The sequence below is a fragment of the Callorhinchus milii genome, unplaced genomic scaffold, assembly GCF_018977255.1.
Source record: "Callorhinchus milii isolate IMCB2004 unplaced genomic scaffold, IMCB_Cmil_1.0 Scaffold10, whole genome shotgun sequence".
NCBI lineage: Eukaryota > Metazoa > Chordata > Chondrichthyes > Chimaeriformes > Callorhinchidae > Callorhinchus > Callorhinchus milii.
In genome coordinates, this window is record NW_024704751.1 from 4,665,073 (window position 1) to 4,685,510 (window position 20,438).

General features: G+C 41.4%; 1 protein-coding gene across 2 annotated transcripts in view; it reads left to right on the forward strand.

Moving 5' to 3' along the window:
* The first annotated feature begins 3,426 nt into the window (after positions 1-3,426).
* The window catches only part of synrg (synergin, gamma), a 43,935-nt gene continuing 26,923 nt past the window's right edge, over positions 3,427-20,438 (forward strand). For both annotated transcript variants that reach the window (XM_042338460.1, XM_042338461.1), the window contains exons 1-13: positions 3,427-3,475; positions 4,923-5,056; positions 6,285-6,415; positions 7,219-7,324; positions 7,839-7,950; positions 10,509-10,772; positions 11,180-11,425; positions 12,680-12,757; positions 13,507-13,703; positions 14,580-14,834; positions 16,788-16,930; positions 17,670-17,785; positions 18,774-18,836. In XM_042338460.1, the coding sequence (XP_042194394.1) occupies positions 3,427-3,475; positions 4,923-5,056; positions 6,285-6,415; positions 7,219-7,324; positions 7,839-7,950; positions 10,509-10,772; positions 11,180-11,425; positions 12,680-12,757; positions 13,507-13,703; positions 14,580-14,834; positions 16,788-16,930; positions 17,670-17,785; positions 18,774-18,836 (1,894 nt within the window). The remainder of the gene's footprint in view (positions 3,476-4,922; positions 5,057-6,284; positions 6,416-7,218; positions 7,325-7,838; positions 7,951-10,508; positions 10,773-11,179; positions 11,426-12,679; positions 12,758-13,506; positions 13,704-14,579; positions 14,835-16,787; positions 16,931-17,669; positions 17,786-18,773; positions 18,837-20,438) is intronic.

Sequence of the window (20,438 nt, forward strand, 5' to 3'; positions counted from 1 at the left end):
ATTTTTCTCTCTACCCAAACCCCTAGCGTTATCAACATCGAAACCAGCTTTTATTGATCACCTTTCAGGAAGTGAGAAAACAGTCTCAAATGCTATCCACAAGTGGAGTGGGAGACTGAGCAGGATGGGAAATAGAAGGAGGGTAAGACGACATGGCTGAGGGTGATAATTTTTCAGATGGGTTTTGAGAGGAGGGTGCGAGGCAGAACGATTAAGGGAGAGAGCTCCGGAGAATAGAGGGAATGGTGCTTTGAAGCAGGGACAGTATCGGCTGCTGAGATCCACAAAGCATTTTGATCGAGAACCTGATAGAAACCTGGTGTGGGGCTGGCGTAGGGAGATGGAATACTTTCCCATATTTTTGTCACGATGGCAGCATTAAGTAATGAACGGCAGGTGCATGGCTCAGTTTCCAAATAAAGCTTCTTCTTCTCTGGTTCAACAAGCCTGACCTCCGCAGAGCATCCCTCCAGCACCTGCGTGATTTCCTTCCCACTCTGCATGTCAGCCACTCACTTACTGCTGTGATCCCTGAAAACAAGACCGACCTCTTGGTGCAAATTAGCATTGGATTATGGGCAGTTGGAATATCCAATTGGAATCCAATTTTTTTTTAAAAAATTGGCTGCCGCGTTTCTCCCCCAAAATACCCAGTCACTACACTTTAGAGTATATCCTTTGAAGCGCTTTGAAACGTCTCGAAGACATGATAAGGCGCTGTATCAAATGTAAAGGTTATTATTATTATATAAATAGGATTGAACACCTACAATTGGGATGGTAAAACTCTTTGACTTTATCCAGCCCCCGCCCCCCCACCCTCCCCCTCCCTAGCAGGTGCTTGTACAACTTTGTGATTTTTTTATTAACATTTTTATTATTATTTTCCTCTTCTATTGAAACTCTTGTGACTTGTCTCATCCTCCCCGCATCACCTTCCTCCTCCTCCTCCTCCTCTCAAACAACACACCTAGTGTTTTTTTTTAATTTTTAAAAAAAAGTTATGGATTCTTTCCCCAAGTTTGTAAAACATCCCCCAACCCCCATTCATTCAAAAACTTGTCTCTCTCTCTGTCTCTCTCTCCTGAGAGTGGGTCCCTTTAATTCCAGGCTGCGGGAGCCGGGGATCGATGACTACCGAGTCGACCGCCGCGCGCGCGCGCGCCGCGCCGCGCCGTCGGAGCTCGGCGCTCGAGTCTCGACGCTCCGCCCTGCGCTCTCCCCGCCGATGCCGCCCGATCGTGGGCGGATTCCACGCCCCTTTGGGCGAGTTTTTTTTTGTCGCCCCCGTCCCCTTTTTGTTCTACGTCGGGCTACTATTGGGCTACTCACCGGTTTGCGGCCCCCCCAAAAAATAGCCCAACAGCCTGCACTCCCGACGGCGGGGGGCGGGGGAGAGAAAAAAAAACCGCACGCGCGGGGCCGCCATGGCGATGGACGCCGCCGACCTGTTCGCCAAACTGCGAGCGGGAGCCCGCTTCGACCTCAAGCGCTTCGGCCGAGACGCCAACAGATTCCGGGTGAGACAGGCGAGCCGTCTAACGTGAGGGAGGGGAGGGAGGGAGGGAGGGAGATTGGGGGCGGGCGGGCGAGCGGGCGGGGGGAGGTTAGGAGTGCGCGGAGTCAGGCAATCAACACTCAAATCCTGCTGCAAAATGCCTGCATTTTGAAGCCTGTTTCAGCTGTAAATTTTTCATGTGCAATTGGATCTGTGTGATGAGATAAGATGTTTTTGATGATGGGTGACTTGTGACCCTTGACAACTGTTTGGTACATATTGAAAATACTGGTTTATATTGTTTTGTTAAACTAAGAAGACAGTGTTAGCACTTACACATCTAAGATATCTGAAGCTTATGACAGCCCCACTATCATGCAACAAACTTAGTGGAGTGAAAATGAGTAGTGCCTGTTAGGTAATAATAGCTGCTTGCTGCTGCATAATTTAGATTGCTAACAATTATTTGGGTGTGGTGGGGAGGGGGTATGTGAGAGTAATAAAGGAAGAACGTTTGTTTTCTAGATAATAACTGAAAGGAACAAATCCCTTTCCGTGGAAACCTGTATTAATTTGTTGCTTTTTTTAATTTGCATGTTAATTTTGGTTCAATAATCCCTGTGTTATTCCCAAAACATTTACTCTAGAAAATTCTGTTGGACTGTCAGCTCCTGAGTCACAACTGCATTAGACTGTAGCCTTGTTGGCAATATCTCTTCATGTCAGGAGGCAGTTGAAGTTTCCCATCAGGAAACACAACTTGTCCTCACTAGATTTTGACTTTCCATACTGTTTCTTGAGTGCATACAGTGTTCATGTTTTATCCAATGACCTGTATTGCCTTACAAAATACAATCACTACAATATACCCTGTGAAATGCTTTGAGAAGTCCTGACATGTAAGGCGCTGAATGAAATGCAAGCATCAGTATTATCGTGAAGGCGTTTTGCTCACAAAATACACAGTCAATTCACTTTACAATGTATTCTGTGAAGCGCTTTGAGATGTCTCAATGGCGTGATACGGCGCTATATCAAAAGCAAGTATTATTATTCTCATTTGGAATGCTCAACTAAAATGATTCGCTTTCTGTCCAGTTGTGGAAGTATTGGGAGTTGCACAAAGCAAAGTAATTATTTCTGACATGAAATATCCAAATTTGTGAAATATTGCATTAACAAATGTGGACCAAAAGATGTTTGGTCATTAGAGTTTCATGTTCGTATTTTGATGTTGTTCTCCTGTAAATATCCATTGGCCAACAAGATGATTTCACTCATTCATCTAATTAATTCCTCCTCAGTTCTTCAGAATGTGAATTTCAGGTGTTAAAGTGCTCAATAAATTCAGAAATCTGGTATCTAGTATTCAAAGCTAAAAAAAAAGGCAGGTTATTTAGGAACCTGACTTTTACAGTCGCTCATATTAACATTTTTCCTGTTTATTCCTTTGATTACTGAAATATCCTTAAATCCTTAATTGAGCCCCCCTCGCCCCACCCCAAAGTCTATGTGTGGTGATATTGTGGGCCCGAGCCATGTCTTGCCACTTTGCACGGTGAGTTCACACATCAGCTCGTCTCTGTTGGCATAACAGTGTTTCAGTGCTTTTCTGATTGATTCATAGCTTGGTTTATTATTGGCTGCAATCCTGCACAGTCACCCGAAGCGTAAATGCACACAAATAAGTTTTTAATTGATGCAGAAGTTCACATTTACAGGGTAAACATTGGTGTTCAGTGTGATCTTTCTCCTCTCTCCCACTCACTCCTCTTTCACACAGTCTCCTACTCGTGAAGCGTTGAGCCCTAGAAATGCAGGATATTGGTCCAGTTAACTGTTTTAAGTTCTGTTTCATAAACTGGATTTAAAAAAAATCTTGTGAAGATATTCTAATGTTCTTTATCTTTTATTTTGTTTGCAGCTTCATGTTCCCTGTTTCAGGAGCATTGGGCTCTCCCCAAGGTATGCCTCAAGGTATGTATTGGATTCTTTTTATTCTATGATGCAGATTTTGATGACTTTTCCCTTTTGCTTTCTCTAATCCTTAGCTTCTTTGTTTTATGACTGAGGAGGACATGCAAGCTGCTCTAACATTAATATTTAAACCTTTCTTCCATTGACCTAGTTTTGTTTTGTACAAGGCTTTCTGTTGCCCAGTTTAAAGTGTGCTCTTCAGGTGGCATGTTTGTTGACCCGTATTGCATATGAATAGTTTTTCAATTATACTTAATCAGTTTCTTCTTCTTTCTGATTATTTTTTTTAGACATCCAGTTCTGTATATTTGTGCTCCTTGGTTGATGTCACATTGGTGTCTGATGTAACATGGGATCAAATGTCTCTCATGCCCCCCAAATAACTCCACAAAATGAGGCTGCTATCTCTTGCCAAACTTCGCTTCAGTCCATCTCTCGGAACTCAAGGCTGAATGTCGTAAACATCAGTGTATAAATCTCACGCTTCTCGTATAGTCAGTTTAGTTACAGACTTACCCCATCCTGCTGTGTTTGACGTTGAGGTGTTGCAGGTTTCCCTGTTCAAAGGCAAATTACCGCAAGGTCTTCTCATTTGCTACTTATTGAATACATCAGTTATTGAGAGGCATCTTATGCATCCTTTAACAGGTGGAATAGACGAAATGCTGTATTTCTGTATCTACGAACAGATCTTTTATCCTCTTCTGTAATGTAATATAAGCATTGATACCTTTCCTTGTTACTGATACCTGAAAGGCTTTGCCGCTTCAGGGTCAGAGTTGTGGGTTGACATTAGCTGTTTTGTACTAACAATATGGGTGGCAATTGGTGAAGTGTTGGATTGCTGAAGAAGTTAACTTGGCGACTAAAATTGGAGGTTGAGGCTATCCAATTCAAACGGGAAAACGTTGAGCCCTGTGTTGCGCCTGAAGGGAAAATTTCATCCCGAAAATGCCAACTCTATGGTTACTTTTGAGTCGTGCGTGTGTTTGTGGTGCGTGTGTTTGTGTTAGCCGTGCGCGCGTTTGCTGTGGCGTGCCCTGCACGCGCGTGTAGCAGTCACAGCGCTTTATTCACTCATAGAGGACCATGTTATGCATCCATGCATAATAATCGCTACTTTGCTTTGGGTGTTTTCGAAGCTTCTGTGACATCGCCGGTTATGATCTCATAAAGCCGTGAAATATCCATTTAAGTGACAGCGTTGATCACATTGTTGATCGTTTGCCACATTGCTTGTCTTCCACTGCGCTTGGAAACTACTGAGCGCAATGCTTCAAGCGCGCACAGTACTGTGTGACGCAGTTGTGCACAAGCACTGAGTACTCGGTTTGGTGGTTAAATTTTGGAAAAGTGATTACTTGCGGCATTATTTCATTACTCTTAATTGAAAAGCAGATTGACCAGGCGGGTGTGTAAACAGAAATGGCACGGTTTGTGTTTGTAGGAATGATGCCAATGCAACAGCAGCAGCAGCAGCAGCAAGGATTTCCCATGGTTCCTGTGATGCAGCCCAACATGCAGGGCATGATAGGAATGAATTTTGGGTCACAGCTTCCTCCAGGAGCGATGCCTATGCAGGTAACCAGAGAGATTACATTACTTCTCCCCAGTAATGCTTGCCGTGTCTCGTGCAGTCCGTGCTACGAAATGGCAGGTCTGGAGGATTGAGTCCTCAACATCAACTGCGCCATGCTTAGAAGGTATAATAATCCTTGCATTTGGTATAGTGCCGTATCACGTCTTTGAGACGTCTCAAAGCGCTTCACAGAATGTACTGTAAAGTGAATTGACTATATTTTGTGGGCGAAACTATTGAAGCCAGTATTCTTTGTCTGCTACCTGCAAGTTACCAAGTTCAGTAGCAATGGTATCTGCCCTGCCTTGTAAATTGTGTATAGGATTGAGGGCCCAAGAAGAAAAAGAGAGATTCGTTTTTATAATTAAAAAAAACTGGGTCGTAAGGTGTACAAGAGAACATGCTCTTCCCGGTCTCTTTTTTTAAACTCCCTGTTTATAAGGTCAGCCTGACATAGTTTATACCTCTAAGATTGTGGATGTGACAGCTCCACCCAAGCTGTGCAAATATTTGGATTTAGCTTTGAGATGGAGTACTTGCTTTGATTTATTGTTGGATGCTCTTTAAAGTATACAAGCAAAAAGGAATACACAGAAGTTGAGAGGGGCACCTGGGACTTGGAAAGTTTATGTTAAAAGCTGCGCGTACTGAGATACCAGTCCATTGGAGATTCTAGACTTGTCCTGGAGCTTAATTATTAGCAATCAAATTAAAGAATGTTGGGCTGCTATGGTAATCCAATAGCAGATGTTACCGAACAAAGTCTAGAGGAGTTGCAGCAGAGGTGAAAGTCATCTGAGCTTGTTCTAACTGGATCTAAATAACAAGGGAAGTGACTTGGTTTCAGTGGCCTTTTCTTCCCTCTATTTGTGTTCTTATAAATATAATAACAATAATAATAATCCTTGCATTTGATTCACCGCCTTATCACGTCGTTGAGATGTTTCAAAGTGCTTCACGGAATATACTGTAAAGGGAATTGGCAATATATTTTGTGGGTGAAACGCAGCAGCCAATTGCACACAGTGGATTGAGTGACTTATCTATTTGTTTGTTTGAAGGGATTATTACCTCATACCTTATTATTCCCTAATGTGGGACACTGCTGCGCGCAATTGGCTATTGCGTTTCGCCCACAAAATACGTGATGAGGCAGTATATCAAATGCGAACATCATTCAGAAACTCTGTTACTTCACTGATCTATTTAACCTTTCTGTTCTTCTTTCAGGGTGGGATGGCAATGGGGCCGATGCCCTCGGCTGGGATGCCCTACATGCCGCAGCATGCGTACATGGGAATGCGTCCTCCCCCACCTCAGTACACACCAGATATGCAAAAGCAGTTTGCTGAAGAGCAGCAGTAAGATGGCTTCCTGAGGCTCAACTCGTTTTAGAATGCTTTTTGAGCAAGATCATTCGTACACGTTACTTCCTCCCGTCCTTTTTAAGCAAAGATGTGCACTCAGTGCGGCTATGCCGTTTGTAAAGTGCTTGTGCTGAATCAACAAACATACAAGGCAACCATTCCAGACCTCTCTTACACCTCGGGGAACATTAGATTTACCAGCAGTGCAGCAATTGTGATTGCGCCTTTGTTGTATTACAGTCTCAATGTTGAATCTTTTTTTAACTCTTCAGATAGCCCCTGTCCAGATGTTTTTTTTGTAGTCAGCCAGTACGCTCAGAAACACATCACCATTGCTTCAGACCATCCAAATCAAATTATTGAGAGTTCCACTTATGTGTGGAAATTTCCATTCATCCGGAAAGAAGGATGTGCATCAGGGATGTCATTGGGAACACTACTTCCCGCCGCTTGTCCAGTTAGGACATGCAATCCTTTAGGGTTTGGCTTGCGAGTTTAAAGGTGAGAAGAATTCCTGCTCCTTTTGACTCCATGAATGTGGAGGGAGAAATCGAGCTGCAGGAAAATCTGCCCTTTGCTAGAAAACCACTCGAATTGTAATGAATGTATTTTTGGATGAGATGCTCCGCTAACATGCTAGACAAACCCTCTAATTTGCGTGATATAAATAACACTTGTTTTAGGTGCGGTGTCTCATAAAAGAAAAGAATGAGTTCAGAGTTATGCTGTTCGGAACAGCGGCATCATGATCACATTGATGTAATCCAGGTTTTTCAGGAGCTCTCCTGTTATTCTAGGAAACGATTTGAACAGCAGCAAAGGATGATGGAAGAGGACCGCAAACGGCGACAGTTTGAAGAGCAGAAACAAAAGCTACGTCTTCTGAGCAGTGTGAAGCCGAAGGTAATATTAATAATATTAATAATATGCCTTACATTTGGTATAGCGCCTTTCATGTCAGGAGAATGTCTCAACACGCTTCACAGGCTATCCTGTAACCACAACAACTTGCATTTATATAGTGCCCTTCATGTGGGGTAGTGTCCCAGAGCGCTTCACAGTGGTGGAGTCTTGACAACGAGCCAAGGGGAGAGGGAGGGGGGAAGTCTTTTGGAAGGTCTTTCGGCAGGATTTGATGGTGGGGAAGGAGGGGACGAGGCGGAGTGATTGAGGGAAAGAGTTCCCGAGTTTTGCGGCGCTCTGGCTGAAGGTATGGCCACCAATGGTGGAACGGAGGGCACGAGCGACAATTAGGAGGCCGGAGCCAGCCGAGTGGAGGCAGGGGGTGGTGGAGTGGGGGGTAAGCAGGTCTGTAGGGAGGTGCGAGTGAATGAACTGTGAAGGGCATAGATCTCGCTCGGTGTAGGTCTATCTTATGAATAAAGAAACCATCACTGCTCTGTTCTTGCATTTTCAGAGTGGGGAAAAGAACCGAGATGATGCCCTGGAAGCAATTAAAGGAAACCTAGCTGGGTTCAGCAGGGACGCAAAGATGCACCCAGGCCCCACTTCACATCCTAGTAAATCAGGTAATGCCAGTCCCTGCGGAAAGCTTCTATTTTTGTACACGGTGGAAAGATAATGGAAGGCAGGTGTTAAAGTCCTGTTTGAGAGTAGTTCGCAAGCTGTTCATAACGAACGTTATTCATTATCTAGCAGTCCGATCAAACAATTAGTACTGAAAAGTTACAGTGGCAAACTGCAGGAAAGCTTCATCAATATAAGATGGAAATCCTTGGAAATGTTTTCAAAGATATTGGCCACAATTTATTTTAAATCTCGCCCCCCCCCCCACAGCTCCCACAATTGTTTATTCTTGGGGCTGTGACTGAGCTAGCTCAAGAACCTTAGCTAAGAGTTACGTATACTCTGCTCTTGAGAATAACCCAACTGGGTATCTCAGTGCTGCTGTATTGATTTCATTCTTGATCCTGAATTTAACTCTGTTTGTGTTTTTATAATGTAAGATTACAGTTGTTTGCTTATTGAGGATTGTTGTAATCTGACTGAGCTGTTTTAACCTGCAATGTGTAACTCCAGTGTCTGTTCTTCCAGCGATATTGCATCTAGCAAAGTGCTAACAGCATGCCTCTGAGTTTCTCCATATGGGGAAGATGAATTTGTGCTTTCTCGTGTGTTTTGAAGACTAACCAGTTCATACAATTTGATTTTCGTGCCACTTTTTCTACGTTTCTTATGACTCCAGCGCAGGAGTTTTAACTAAAAGTTGCTTGTCTGTCTGTCTGTGCAGATTGAATCTTTTCCCGATACAGATATTGTCATCTGAACAAAGACTGATGAAGAATGTAACTTGGATCAGCTCGGGAACAATGGGAACTGTCTGTTTCAATATTTTAAAATCTTATCACCTCTTTCCTGGAACCTTTCTGAATAGTTCAGATTGGGCCAAAAATAACATGAAACCAAAGTAATTGGGATCGAAGCTTCTGCCACAAAGCGTAAAAGTAGCAAATGTGTTTCATTTGAACTAGATTTTGAGAGGGGAAAAGGGGGGATGATGTAGATTTTTTTTTTTAAAAATGAACTCAGGTCTGATGGCCATCAGGAAAAAATGAGAAAATTTGGAAACCACAATCAAAAAAACAGGCAAAATATTTAAAGCAAGAGCACAAAGATCCCAGAAAATTCCAGATAGCAAGACCAGGCAACTAGATAGGAAGGTTAGGGGGTCGAGAGACAAATTAGGTGCATACAACATACATAAAGTATATTCTGTGAAGCGCTTTGAGATGTCTTGAAGATGTAATAAGGTGCTATATCAAATGCAAGGATTATTATCATTACACACATAAATGCTGGAAGTGTTCGAAATACAATGCTAGAACTGAAGGCACTGGTGGCCGCTGATAATTATAATGCGGTAAGAATCCCAGAGACATGGTTAAATCAGGTTAAAGTGACACTGACGAACAGGTCAACAATAGTGGTTCAGTTCAGGATGCTGGACTTGTTTTTTTTTTAAATGTTAAAAAAAAGGCTTGATCGATTCTATGCAGGCAAGATGGCAGAGTCGGTACTCTGGATGGATGAGAACAAACAAATGGGTTACGGGGCTTTCTTGATCAGAACCAATCTCGGGGAAATTATCTTGTCTGTGAATTTCTTCTTCGATGTCCACATTATTTTCTACCGCACCGTTGGCCTTTAGTGGTTATTTGGCATTTGCGCCTGCTTCAATACAGGTAAAAGTAAATGCGGAGAAGTAGCTTCTTCATTAGCTGTTCAAAAGAAAGTGGTGTCCACCAAAGAGACACAGATCTCTAATGTCTCACCGGTATTTATATTCCTGAAGCACATTTCGTTGCTGATACTGGGGCTCTAAGCCATTACTTGCAATCCAACCTCTTCAACTATGTAGAGCTTTAATCATTATATACTGGCACTCTCCTTTACCCTTTGTGGTAAGACGCAATTCGAGGTGTTTCATGCCAGCAAAGAAGGCTTTAAAAGCACTGCGAACTTTGAGCAGTTAAACCCTAGGATATTACAGGCTTATAAATAATCCGTTATTTAATTCTTGTAAGTATTGAATATTAATACTTGCAATTGAAAGACATGAGAATTCTTATTTAGTTTCGGGCAAGATCCCCAGGATTACTGTCGCTGATTCTATTTCTGCTTTGCTATGCTCTGGTTTTGTAACAAACTATTGTCCAAAGCTATCAACCTCAGCTTTCTACCTCTGGAACTGCCGCTTGTAAAACAGACTTATAATTAAGCAGCTAAGGTGCTCACATGTTTGTGCTTTCGTTTCAGTTATTGTCTAGACATGGTTTATCATTTTTTCCCCCTCTAATCAGTTAGATATTCAGTGTTTTGGGGGGCAGAGGGAGATTACAGTTACAAATCTGAATTCGTATAATTAGTAGCAAGCAAAATATTGACGTGTTTTCTTGTAGCATTTGAAGTACTGTAATTGTGAGTACTGTAATCCCATTCTAATTTTTGATTCGGAGAACATTTTAATTCTCATTTGTCTCCATGTACTCGTATTTTTTTTTTGCGATTTCTTTGAATTTGTGTCTGTTTTCTGTATTTCTATGATTTTGATTTATCCGTTTTTCAGATGCTCCCCAAACTCCCCTCTCTGCTGTCCCTCCTTCCCAATCCCCCGCCTTTCCCGACGATGAAGAATTCAGTGACTTTATCCAAGGCCCCGAGTCCACCGCGCCTGCGGTTGCTGCAGGCTTCCTGCCCTTCCATCCCACGTCGCAGGCTGTGCCGCAGTCTAACCCGCCTATGGCTACGGCCCAGCCTGTCACTTCAACCCATTCCCCATCTGTGAATCCATTGTACGCAGCAACAGGGCTCTCTGCACAAAGCAGCCAAGGTAACCGAAAACAGAAATCACCGATTGTTCTAAAATGTCTCTTTAGAACAAATCAAATTGAAGAAAAAAAAACAATCAGTTTGCACTAATTTAAGAACAATCGTAACATTGAAACTGATTTGAACACAATGCATTTACTTAATGTTTCAAATTGAAATCATTTATCAATTTGCCAGCTGACAAAATCATGTCACAAGAGCATCTTCAGATTTGGGTTCTTTGTGGGGAAGGCAATAAGTGATTTATATTTTAAAAAATTGTATTTGATTGGCAGTGCCACGCCTTACGGAATTGAAAGATGTAATCTTTGGAGTCCCTCCTGTGAAATTTCAGTGCAATGTGGTTTTGTGTTTACACGCTGAATGAACTAAGCTAGGAAACGCTTGTTCCGACTCCTGTTTGTTTAGGCCCTTCCCTGGAGGAGAAAATGTTCGCTTCCTGTGACCTCAGTGCACCAAAGCAGGCGCACGTTGTGTTTAACAAACCTCAGCCCCAGGCCAGCATTGGGTGCAAAGCTTCAGTCTCACCTCAGTTTCAGCCCAGTGTTAAAGCCTGTAACTGGGCCGTGCAAAATGAAAACCTCAGAGGCGTCTTCGCAAGAGAGACGCCAAAGGAGCCAGAGCCAGCACCAGACATGTCAGCTAAAGAGAGTGGTGAGCAAATTTTATTATCATCCACGGTAACTGGGAACCGACAGCCAGGACAAAAGAGTGTTCCCTTTTAAACTAATATCTACATTTGTTAACCCTGCTTATCTTTTCTCATGGCTCGCCATCTTCCTGATCGGTTTTACGTGTGTAAAACGAGGAGCTTGCGTGTTTTAATCCCATTCTAATTTTTATGCAGCTTTAATCAGGTAATGCCGCTCTGCTGGTTCCTTTCAGCGCAGGTTGGCCTGTTTTATTGACTAACACGACCACAGTAGGAGCTGTACTGAGTGTGTTTTCTTCATGCGTCCTTGCATGTGCAGTGTCGCAACTGGTTCATACACAAGGAAAAAAGTAATCTCTTGCAATGAATTACCTTCCACTAATGAAAGTAACCATGAAAGTAACATCGAGGCAGCCTTTGCTTTCAGCAACAGCGTTCGGTGCTGTTAACTTGGTTTGTTCCGTCTAAATCTATGTGCTTGACAGCAGGTAAGAACATTGACCCTATTGAGAATGGCAGTGGCATTTCATCATAATTAAGTTTAATACTTATTGTTTATCCAGACTATTTTTAGTTTTAATCTCCTGGATTTCTGTATACCACGGCATGAGGCATCCTGCTACAAATCTCTTGTGATGGCTCAGTGAGTTTATGCAACTGACAGCTGAGTAATGCTGGAAAGTTGTGAGGTTTGTTGACCGTATTGGGTTAGATATCATTTGAAGTGACCCATAAAAATGCTCCGTGGATATTTTCTTTGCTGAACACTGAATTTCCGCTCATTATTTAGACCCGGTCATGATTGTAATGATGTTGAGATTCTCAAACATTGTAGTGAAATCCAATTTGCTACCCCACAAAGCAGCACTGCACCAGGGTTAACACTGGAAGTGAAGTGATTAGATTTGTTGCGATGGGTGACTCAATTTGAATGGGGGGGGGGGAGAAAAAGTATCATTCTACATTTAAGCTGTTACTGCCATTTTCAATTCGTCATCTGAGCAAAAGAACACTAAGCCTTTAACAAGACTAAGGAAATGTTGCTCTTTTTTTAAAAAAAACGCTTTCTTCTTTATTATTACCAGACTATCAATCGTTTTTCCTGTGCTTTACCAATATTTCTGAACAGGAAGTTCAGTGAGAGGACAAGGCAGATGGCGGCGTTCTTTATGAAAGCATTTTATTTTTAAGATGCGACTTGTATCCATCATGCTGTTTGTCCTACGTGAGGGTTGATGTGGTTTTATTTGCCTTAGGGGTCGGAGTATTTCCTCCACAAGACGCTCTCCATCCCATGCTGCCGGCCTGGATCTTCAACGATGGCCTTGTTCCAGGTAAAAGGTTCCGGGTTTGCTTAAAACTCCCCGAGCTGAGAGGTTAAGGCAATGGCTACAGCGGCTGCTTATTAAGTTTGCTGTTTCGCCCACAAAATACAGTCGATTCACTTTACAGTAAATTCTGTGAAGTGGTTTGAGACGTCTCGAAGACGTGATTAGGCTCTATATCAAATGCAAGGGTTTTTATATCAAATTACTATTGGAAATAGAGCCAGTCGATAGCATTACTGTGAGCCCCTAATACCTTTTCGAGGGTAAATTTCTGTAGAGCAGTAATTAGCATGTCAAAGAATTGTACCAATTATTCTTCTGATGAGCAAGGTTCGAGAATGTTCGGGGCAGTGACTCAACTCTTTCCAGCACTTTTCATATACCAGAAAGCAAGCGCTCAGATGAACTAAAACTGCCGGTTGCAATAACTACATCTCACTCGTTTTCTCAGCGGAAGATCCTCCGGATCCACTTAATTTTCCTCCAGTGTCTATCTCCTATTTATAAAGAAAGAGCATGCAATTTTTAATTGAGGCATATGTTGCTGAAACGTCCTTTACAGCAATTACTATCAAGTGACCTTTTAATAAGTAAATGCAGCAGCCATTTTGCATGGTTTGAAGTCCCACAAAGAGCATGAGGTGAATTTACAATTCTTATAGAATTGTATAGCAGCAGTGAGCGAAGCCTACATTTTTGTTTGAATTTTCTTTTTCTTTGAACTATGCTAACAATTTTTAAAATTGTTTCAACAGAGTTGTACAAGAAAGTTCTTGAATTCACCATTACCCCAGCTGGCATTGATACAGGAAAACTGTACCCAATTCTTCTGTCTTCAGGCCTACCAAGAGAGACATTGGGTCAGATATGGGCTCTTGCCAATAGAGCGACACCGGGAAAACTTACTAAAGAGGAACTCTATACTGTGTTAGCTATGATAGCTATGTCACAGGTACTGTAACTTTTAAAGATTTACTTTGGATTGGGTTAAGCATTTTGCTTGAAAGCAAAATATGTCTTGGTAAAGTCTCAATTCTCAAACTTCTAGCTTCCACTAAAATGTGGGTGGGATTAAGAAGTGCCAATTCATTCCTGAATGTCTTTTTGTTTTCAACTTCAAAATGACATTCCTTCCATCTGGTCTCAACCTGTTTAAATTGCTGTTGTCCTCAATTCAACCTTAATTTAGAAGCTGTTCTTAAAAAGACCCAGCAGTTGGGACTGAATTTAAGAATTTTCTACAATTCTGCTTGATCTTAACCATCAAGACCAAATTGTCTTAGACTAGGCAACATTTTGAGCCTTTGTGAACTAATCAAGCCAGTAATTTGATCAGCGGTTCAGATGAAGTGTAACCTTTGAAGTTTACTGTAAACCTTCACAGCTCGCCCTGAAATTACCGGCTTGAAGGACATTTTTAATGTTGTGAATTTGCAGCAGATATGTTGTATTGATTTGCACCTCTTCTAATTAACTGTTACGATAAGTTTTATTTTTAAGGTATTGCAATTTTTGTAGCTGAGGTCATTTGGCTTTGAAAGTGAAGCCTTCGACCGTGTAACTGAACCTTTCAGTAAATAATGACTGACACAGGGCTGACCGCGCCATGATTGACAGTGTGGCTGTAAATAAAGGTTTTCCGGCTCCTTAAATACAAAATGTTTTTGTAGGTAACGAACTGTATAGTTCAGAAGTACTGTGCACCGAGTTCATAATAAGGCAGAGTGACTTCATGCTATGATACTGCCATCATTGTACAGTATATAGAGTGTTCATTCTGCATTCAGCCCTACTGTGCATGATACTGATCAATGTTCTACCTTTTCAGAGAGGCATTCCTGCAGTGAGTTTTGAAAATCTCAACCAGTTTCCTTCCGCTCTGGTTCCTACGTTGAACGGGATCCCAATGACGATGGCTGCTTCAGTTCCACAGCAGCCTGTTATATCGGTGCCAGCGTCCAGTGCTGCATCTATGCCCGGTCACCCAGGGCAGCCTGTGGTGGGAATGAGTCTTCCTCTACCAGTGGGTGGCAGCACTGTGCAAGTTTCCGGTGGTTTTGTTGCATCATTCCCCATCAGTCAGGTAACTACTAATAGCATAATAATAATAATAATAATAGCATCTCTGTGGCAGGCATGTTGAAGCTATGACAGTGTAATGATTTATTAAGCAAAGTTGGTTTTAGGTCTGGGAACCAATTGTGAGTGTGACCATCTGCCAGGTATCAGCCTGGCTCTGACAGTACTACTCCTCCTTCTGAGTCGGTCTCTGTTCAAGCCCCAAGTCAGGACTTTGAATTCAATTACCTAGGCTGATACATCCAAGGCCGTATTGAATAGTATTGATGCAGTCCTCGACACCCTGGACATGGACTTGAGAATAGCACCAAAAAAATGCATTAACATCACAATTGCTTAGCTGACTCAAAAAATAATAATAATAATCCTTGCATTTGATATAGCGCTTTTCACGTCGGGAGGACGTCCCAAAGCGCTTCACAGAACACACTGTAAAGTGAATTGACAGTATATTTGTGGGCGAACGCGGCAGCCAATTGCGCACAGCGATGTCCCACAAACAGTCATGAATTGAAAATGACCAATTTATTATTGTTTTGTTTTTTTGGAGGGATTATTATTAGGTGTGTGGAGTAAGGAAACTTGCCCAAGGTTTCGCCCTCTGCCTGGAATTGAACTCAGGTCTCTCGCTTGCAAAGCGAGTGCTCTAACCACTGAGCTACAGGGCTCCAACCACTGAGCTACGTTGTGGTTTTTTTTCCCTCAAATAAACTATTTAAATTGGGGGCATAAATGACAGTGTAAACTAGAGGCGATTATATTAAAAAAAAGGCCGATGTGTCAGGAAATGAGGCACCCAGCCCTGCTCTGGTTCATCTCTATTATAAATGAATACCTCTGAATACCGTGTGCTTCACTGGAAGATGGTATTGTGAGATTAGCCCTGAAAGGGGTTCACTCATGTTAAATAGATTTAAAAAAAAGGGAGGTTGGATGTGAAAAATGGGCATCCAGATGTTTCATCTGCCTGCAGCGTTGGTGTCAAACCCTTATCTTCTGCTCTATTCCTTGGATACTTTCTGATACTTTCCTTGCTTTTGAATAATAGATCAATAACTGGGCTGTGAAACCTCCTTGGCAAAGTCTCAAGATTTAATGATTGCACTTTCAGACAAATGTGCTCCCGTCAAAGCTGATTTGAAATTACATTTGTTTTCCAGCAAGTTAATCTGTACTCTCCTGTGTGGAATGGGTTAACATGGTACAAGAAAGAAAACAAAAAGGGCGAGACATTTAATTAAAAGTGAAACGTGCTACACTTAATGCACCTTTCAGTCAGTGCTAGGCTTGTTTAATCGTAAGTTCTGCTAAAAGGCAGCTTGTCCCACATTCTTACGTCTGTAGGCATCGATTAACGGAAAGTTTCCAGATTGCCACAAAAATAAAACCAGGACTTGTCAACCAAAATAATTTCCAGTTGAGTGGAAGGTTCCCTTAAAGACTTTATTTATAACCCTGTCTGCTTCGTTTAAGTCAAACACTTCACTCGACTCAATAAAAATGTGTATTTGTGCATTTCTTTCAAAAATGGAAAATGTAAGTAACAAATCCTTATGGTTCAGAGAAGTGTGGCATGTAAAACGTGCTTTACAAATTATTCCTGGTTGTGATGTTTCATCATCCTTCTTACTCTTCCCCTCCGCAGGGAATATAATTCTGTGTGCAAATAAAAAGTGATTCAGCTGCTATTTTAATTCAGAACTATTCCCTTCTGCTGTTTCCTCCCCTCTCCCTCTTCTTTTTTTATCCCAAACCATTCTGAAAAGGTCGCCAGGCAAATCTGCCCCTGAAGCCCTTTCTTGTTTCTAAGCAGTTCAGATGATCTGTGAGATCACAGGTATACTGCAAATTGATCTGCTTTGGCTCAGGTGTGGAATACGGTATAATAACAATGGCTACTTACAGGATGATTTCAGGGTTGCACGTAACTGTTAACTGAAACCTTTCCTTTATCCAGGCTGTAAGGTGTGATGATGATGATGATTTCCAGGATTTTCAGGAGGCTCCTAAGTCTAGCGCAGCTGACGATTCGTTCACAGCATTCAAGAGCGAGGCCCCAGGAACTTTGCCTAAAGCACCCGGCTCTCAGACAAGAATCAGGTTAGATTACTAAAACAATGGTTAAAAGGCATGGCTATATCTATATATAGATATATATAGGTACTGTCATATTCCACGGAAAGAAACATGCCAAACTCGTCGGTTTACTCGCACAATAAAAATAAAGGTCGCCATAATTAATGTCAGTATTCATTAGTACCTTACTATGTTGTATCTAAAAGCAACACTAATCACTTTTCTAGCCAAATAAGCCTTGGCAAAACGGGATGTTTCTGTTTTGAAGATAGTTCAGACGATAGGCTTAGTCTACAGAGATACCTTTGCATTTTATAATATGCCACTCTTCATGTGTGAGACTCCAGTGAGTCCCTGCATTCTTTTTGACTGAGCACAGGCGATGTAACAGAGTCTAAACTTGTCTCTGAATACTTTCCAGCAGGATAAACAATTAAGTAGTTAACCTCGAGTAGTTAACCTCTGCTCATCCTTTCCTCTCCTTAGCAAAGGGACGTAGGCCAATTGTATCAGTAAATCCTTTTAAAACCAATGTGTAGAAAGCCTTTCAGCCCAACTGGTCCGTGCCAGTGTTTATACTCCTTGAGCCCCTCCCTTCTAATACTCTCTCCCATATCCCTCTATTCCCTTCTCCTTCATCTACGCATCTAGCTCCCTCTTAAATACGTTGGTGCTTTGTGCATCAACCACATTCTCGCCACCCTCTGCGTTTTAAAAAAAAATTGTGTTATGAATGCATTTCTATTATGTTATTCATTCCTAGTGCACCTACATTGCTGACCCCAATCTCTGGAACTTCAGCATCATCTTCGGTTGACAAATATGCAGTCTTTAAAGACTTGACGGAAGACAAGCCTTCAGAGAATACATCATTCGCAGGTACAGCAGATTGTCTTCTGCCAAGGCCTAAATTTCAATCGGATATTGATCATTTAAAAAATCTAATCACTGCACACAGCGCCTTTCCAAACAGCTGTAAATTTATGTGATATTTATGTAATTTTCTTTTGAAGGATACCTTCCTCTGTTTCTTGAGCTTTTTTCAAGAGCCTTGGCACATCCTCCCGATGTAAAAGGATCTATACGAATGCAATTTGTTGATGTTTTTGTCTTGCTGAATTCTCTTGGGTCTTGGACTGTATAGCTGCTGGCAGACAATTATTAAAGCAACTTTTACGCAGGTATTAGGAGACTAGTGAGTGGAGAGACCTATCCAATATTCCTTCTTGAACAGGGAGCCCACCGAGTACTCGTGAGATTAAATGCTCAGGTGAATGCAATGAATGGAACCAATATTGACCACTTTGAGAATTTGTGGTGAAGTGTATTGTGTAATTGTATTGAGATGGGAAATTTTGAATTTATGATTGGTAAGATTTCTTGAATTGGAAGGCCAATTGGAATGGGAGAGGGCAAGAGGAGAACTCAAACTGGTTTATATAGTTGGCAACTTTTAGGCAAAAGCACCATTAAGAGCTACTACTTAAAACACAGTGAGCCCAAGCCATCGTATATACAATGATCATATAAATCAGGAAGTTAACTCTCTGACTAATGAAAGTTCCAGCTGTGAATTTTGTTTGGCTACATTTGACCTAAATTGGTATTGAGATTAATTTGAATATTTTGATTCAGTCACTCCGACTCACCTCCTCCTTAGCCTCCTTCAAGTCCCGCCTCAAGAGCCTCCTTTGACCATGCCATCGGTCACCCCCCTTCCCCTGCCCTCCCTTACGCCCCCAACCCCAGCTCGAGTTTGAAATGCTGTACTCTGTCCAGCGCCTTGGGACGTCCTCCTGACGTGAAAGGCGCTATGCAAATGTAATCTTGTTGTTGATTCACTTTTTAAAAATTTCTTTTGATTTAGATTTTGGAGACAAATACAGTGTCTTCCGGCAGCTTGACCATGGTATGGAGAATAAATCTTCAGGTGAGTAGCTATTGAACACTAAAATTAATGTAAGCAGTAAGGAACTTTCTGGTTATATTTGATAACGTGTATAATAACGAGTTCTTGTGAGAGAAGGGTTGTGTGTAAACTGCTAGAAATCATAATACTCTTTCTCCAGGTTGTAGACATGCAAGTGTCAATAGGGACTGAAATATTGTTCAATTGGGCATGATTGATTGGCTTCCTGCTTTTTGTAAATAAGGACTTGTGCCAATTTAATTTCGAGAGAGAGAGATGAATAGAAAGCATTTTCGAACAAATGCTTTGTTCCCCATCCATAATTCAGAAAAGTTCCACCACATCAATCTTAACATTACAGTCCATATTATATTCACTTCTTACCAATTTCATTCCACAGATTACATTTCTATGGCACTTACAAAATTGGAGCTGTATTGTTCAAATAGAGTGTTTAATCATAAGGAAACAAAAACAGAAGTCGCTGGGAACACTCAGCAGGTCAGGCAGCATCTATGGAGAAAGGAAAGTGAACGTTTCGGGTCCACGACACTTTGTCAGTTCTGCAGTATTTTGTGTTTTGTTTAATCATAAGGGTCGTTTATCAACAAAGCTCAGATCAGTGTAAAAATTACCATTAAAATACGAACCTTTAAGCATAATGGTCCACTACTAAAACCATACTGTTCAACAGTCAGCATAATATACTGTCAGTGACAAACTAACCGGCAATTGTGTTTATAATATGTAAGGTGTGGTGTGTACTGAGGGTTCACACCCCAAAGGAACAGAACTCAATTGCATAGAGCAATGGTACCGGTCTGTATCTGCATTTCTTAGCTTTAATCTCATGTTAACCACCTGATTTATCTAGTTTGTTTTCAAAACGAATCAATGTATAATCAATTGCCTTTGATGAAAGCGTGCTCGATGGGTGGTAGGGAGGAATATTGCTTCTTCATCGTGTTTGAGGTTTGCCAAAGCCATAAATGTTTCATCTTAAGGGGTTGGCTAATAAAGTCAGCTGTAAGATCTTAGCATCATCGTCAGAACTCAGAACTAATAGAATGGAAAAAGGCCAGTTTAATTGTAAAATTATGTCTATTTCTTATCTATGGGTGTGCGTGGGAAAGGGGGTCCACAAATTCAGCCTTCAATGTATTATCTTTAATGAATGTCCTGTGTTTCCTTCCTAAAACTGCCTCTTGTTGTTTTACATTAGCCCCAGATTATAATATATTGAGGAGCACACTGAAGTACATAACCTCCCATTATGACAAACCTTTTGAATAGCAATTTCTTGCCACTCAATATCCCATTTTTATTTTGACTGAATACTCACGGATGCTCTAAATAACAAACATCTCCTTTAATTGAATTCTCACAGTTCACACATTTGCATTACTTGCAGAAGGGTATAGCAGTGAGGATAAAGTGCAATTGCAATTGTGTTTCGTGATCTGTATGCTTTTAATTTTTTTATACATATTTAATTCTTTCTTGTTACAGCCAAAATAGTTGTAGGATAGTGTGTAAAAAGTTAAGTAAGTAAAAAAAAATAACTTTCTACTTGCTTTGTTTTTCTGCTCTCCTCCTTTGTTTTAAATGTATTGATATCCAATT